Source organism: Eurytemora carolleeae, unplaced genomic scaffold (genome assembly GCF_000591075.1).
Source record: "Eurytemora carolleeae unplaced genomic scaffold, Eaff_2.0 scaffold1181, whole genome shotgun sequence".
NCBI lineage: Eukaryota > Metazoa > Arthropoda > Copepoda > Calanoida > Temoridae > Eurytemora > Eurytemora carolleeae.
Window position 1 is genome coordinate 94,922 of NW_019397313.1, and position 3,592 is coordinate 98,513.

Sequence of the window (3,592 nt, forward strand, 5' to 3'; positions counted from 1 at the left end):
AGACTCAATTCCTTTGAGAGTGAGAGACGTAAAAACAAAATTACACAAATTAGACAATTTTATAAAAATTGAATCTAATATGTTTGAGAACGTGATGAAACCGACTTAAAACAGTCTCAATTAACAATTAAGATTAAAGCATCTGAAAACTGAAAATCAGTAAAATGTAAATTTCAAAGAAATATTATAACATTATTACAGTCACTTTCAAATACATATTTAATTTTTCTCAAAACAGAGTTGAGCGAAATCTGAATAGCTAGATTTTTCTGGAGTTGAAGGTTCAATCAAATTGCGGTAATTGCGGTTCCTTTGCGTAAAAAGCTCCAACAGTGCCAGAAAAACTTTGCTTTTAGTTTCGCAAAAGTTCTGCAAATTGAAGTCCCAAGTCCCTCCTATACAAATATATCGGTCGACCATTACTTGGCATCGGTGGTCTATAATTGTCGCTGAGAAGTTGATTGTTTTCTCCTCTCAGACCTCTGATCGTATTCAGCTGTTCTTCTGAAATATTTATAGGATCCAGAAAAACGTTCCAAAAAACGTTCTCTGTACAGGGAGGAGTGGTCAGGGAGCCCTTATAGTGTAGATGATCTGCCGCCCCTGGAGTAGGCAGTAGACTCCGTAAAGATAAAGAACCTATATCTACATCAAAATTATCTGGTTGTCCTGCCAACTTAATTAATCCATTAATTACAGGGACATAGTTATCATTAGTCTTATCAGAGACCTGGAGAAAGAATCCGGCTACCGCCAACCCGTCCGACTGTTGTGCAGCTGTAGGGAAGTCAGGGTATTTAGTATTCCAATGCACTAGATGTATTTCCGCTGGGAACTCTTGACCTGCTAGTCTATGCTCTGAACCCCGGAAACTATCACTTCCCCAATGAAGATGAAGCTGAGCAAAAGCAAACTTTTCTCCGGAGGGAAGACTCCCATCGAGAATCATTGGAGTGTCGTCGTTCGATCCAAGGTTTAACTTTACTGTAAAGGTATGTCCGTTTTGATTGACTGAAGCATTATTCAGGGTTCTGTATCCAATAGTTTTCATCTCTCCAGGTGCGGTACTAGGCTGAGCTGTGGATAGATTAAGGTCAAGGGGAGATTGAGATAAACCACCACAGGTTGGGTATTGGTCACCCCATACATCAGGACCTGGGTATTATTGATGTTATTATTATTATTGCCTAATAAAATTAAATACAAATTTCAAAAACATTCTTTTAAAATCATTGACTCCAGTTCATCTTTTGAACCAGAGATAAGAGAGATATTGAGATCGATTATCAGCTAAAAATATGCGATATTTTCCACAGCATGTTCTATTGTGTACAAGTACTGTACACGACCAATCAGCAAACATCTGTATTTAGGTATATTAAAGGATCCTTTGGATAAGAAACACAAAATCTTCAAAAAAAAAAGACCGAATTCCTTAATGTTATGTTTCATGTTTAAAATTGGAGTATTTTTTTTAAAGTTGTAAAACTTAACCCCTGAATGGGTATTATATTCAACAAGTGGCCGTGAGATGGCACTCTAAAAACCTATCCTAAAAACGTAGCATGTTGTGCCGGGTCAATTTAGGCCTACGTACCCCACCCTGTGAAGGGAGATAAGCAGTCTGTGTAGTCTGTGGTTTGAACTGTCTGTGGCATCAGATTACAAAATGCAAGCTTTAGAAAAATGTCAGTTCCTTTGTTAATAAGAAAATCTGTAAATGATAGTTTTACGCTTTTAAGTAACTAGTCTTTCAAGGCGCTTCGCGTCCGTCTCTTATTTCAATTGTGAACATTTTCTCTTTGTATATATTGTAAAACAAGAACAAACAAAAAGTTCGCGGAGTTTTAATTTAATAAAAATCGAATTTTGTTTGAGACAAATTTTTGAAATATTGATCATCTTTAAACCTCTCCAGGGGACATGTATAGTCCCAAACAAAATTTGGGCCCGATCGGTTCAGCCGTTTTGAATACAAACAAACAAACAGACAAGCATTAAAACCATTTAGTATATTCTTATACAATAAATGAATACAGTGAAAGAGTTCTTACAATGTCACCTTAAAAGAGATATCTTAAAAATTTTATTTAAAAGTAAAATTTTGTTAAAATAAAAAACACACTTAATTTTTTAAAAAGATTAATTAATAGCCCTGAAATACACAGAACAAATTTTGATTCATTACCCACAGAAATGAGACTAAAAAGACGACATAAAACCCCTTTTTAATATGTTGATCACGCACTTCTGACCCTTTAGTAAAAGTAAATTCAGCCTAAAGTCTGACCGCGTCAACCTTGTTGCACCAGCTAGTCCAATTGAGTGTCTGCTTTATTTACCCAATGTCCGGGCAATACAGTACAAAATCGGAGCGGAATGGTTGACCCGGCTCGGAATTTCAAATGTACTACGGCTGCCCCTGTGATATGAAATATTTTCTTTTTGGATTCAATAGTCTTTTAATGGTTTACAAAATGGTTTTGTAACGAAAGATAGTAGTTTTCCAAAGCAGGAAAGCATGGATGTATGAATAAGAGCTCAATAAATTCCGTACAGTCGTCTCTACAGTCCATCCTTTGTGAGTATTCATTTAGAAAACGGCACTGAAAAAGCTCATTGATAATATTAATATATATGGATGTACTGTTTTAATCGGCCTCACTATAAAAGTGGGTTTTCAAAATCCTCAATATCAAGATGCATAACTTAAAGGCCCATTTATAAAACCGAATTTTCAAAATATTTAAAAGTTTTATTTAAGTATTTGACTTTGGTTCCGCAGCCAAATGATATACCTAGCAAAGCAAAGAAGATAGCTGGAGAAGACATTGGACTAAACTGAATTATAACTTGCAAGATTGGTCAGAATTTCACCTTCTTTTCACGAATTTATAATTATTTAAATACTGTGAAAAGAGGGGAGACAGTATACACTGAAATACAATAAAACAGGGAAGAGAAAAGCCATTATTTTAAACCAGCGAAAAAATATCTTTTTTTTAGAAATTCCGGGAGCTAAGAAAAATTTCTTTTGTTGCCTGAAAATTCTCATATTTGACAATAATTTCAGATTGAAAAAACAAATATTTAAAAATTTACTGTAGAGAGATAAAGAAATAATTTGTAAAATATATAAACCCTGAACCTGCATTCATGACAATGAATTATTCAACATAAATTATTCAATTAATTCTAATAATCTTTAATTGTCGACATCGTTGCATATTTTAACAACGTATTTAACAAATTTTCCTTGTTAAAGGGAGTGTTTGCGAAAAAAATGTTCCTTAATATATTATATCATTTAAAGCTGTAATCGTAATTTAAATTAACCCTCCATGAATAAAAGGGTTTATAATGAGGAAGATTAGTTGTTTTTAAAGCGTAAACAGTGTTTAGCTCTGTTAGTTTCTTCATTGTTTTTGAAGCAAGAAATGCGCGACTTAGGAAGAAAATCTCTGAAAAATTAATCAGTTTTAAAAATAAAATCATTGGTAACTAATTCGAAGTCAAATATTATAGAAACTGTGTCCGAATTTAATGAATTTGAGCCGCGACTTAAATATGCCAAAAACCGGTTTCAATTGAG

The 3,592-nt window shown here is 33.9% G+C and overlaps 1 protein-coding gene across 1 annotated transcript; it reads right to left on the bottom strand.

Moving 5' to 3' along the window:
• Positions 1-1,658, bottom strand: LOC111713456 (carbonic anhydrase). Its single transcript, XM_023488311.1, has 2 exons — positions 1,598-1,658; positions 1-1,155 (listed from the first exon to the last, which is right to left on the bottom strand). Exons 1-2 carry the CDS (start codon positions 1,656-1,658, stop codon positions 353-355), a joined length of 864 nt encoding a protein of 287 aa, XP_023344079.1. The 3' UTR covers positions 1-352.
• Between the last annotated feature and the right edge of the window lie 1,934 nt (positions 1,659-3,592).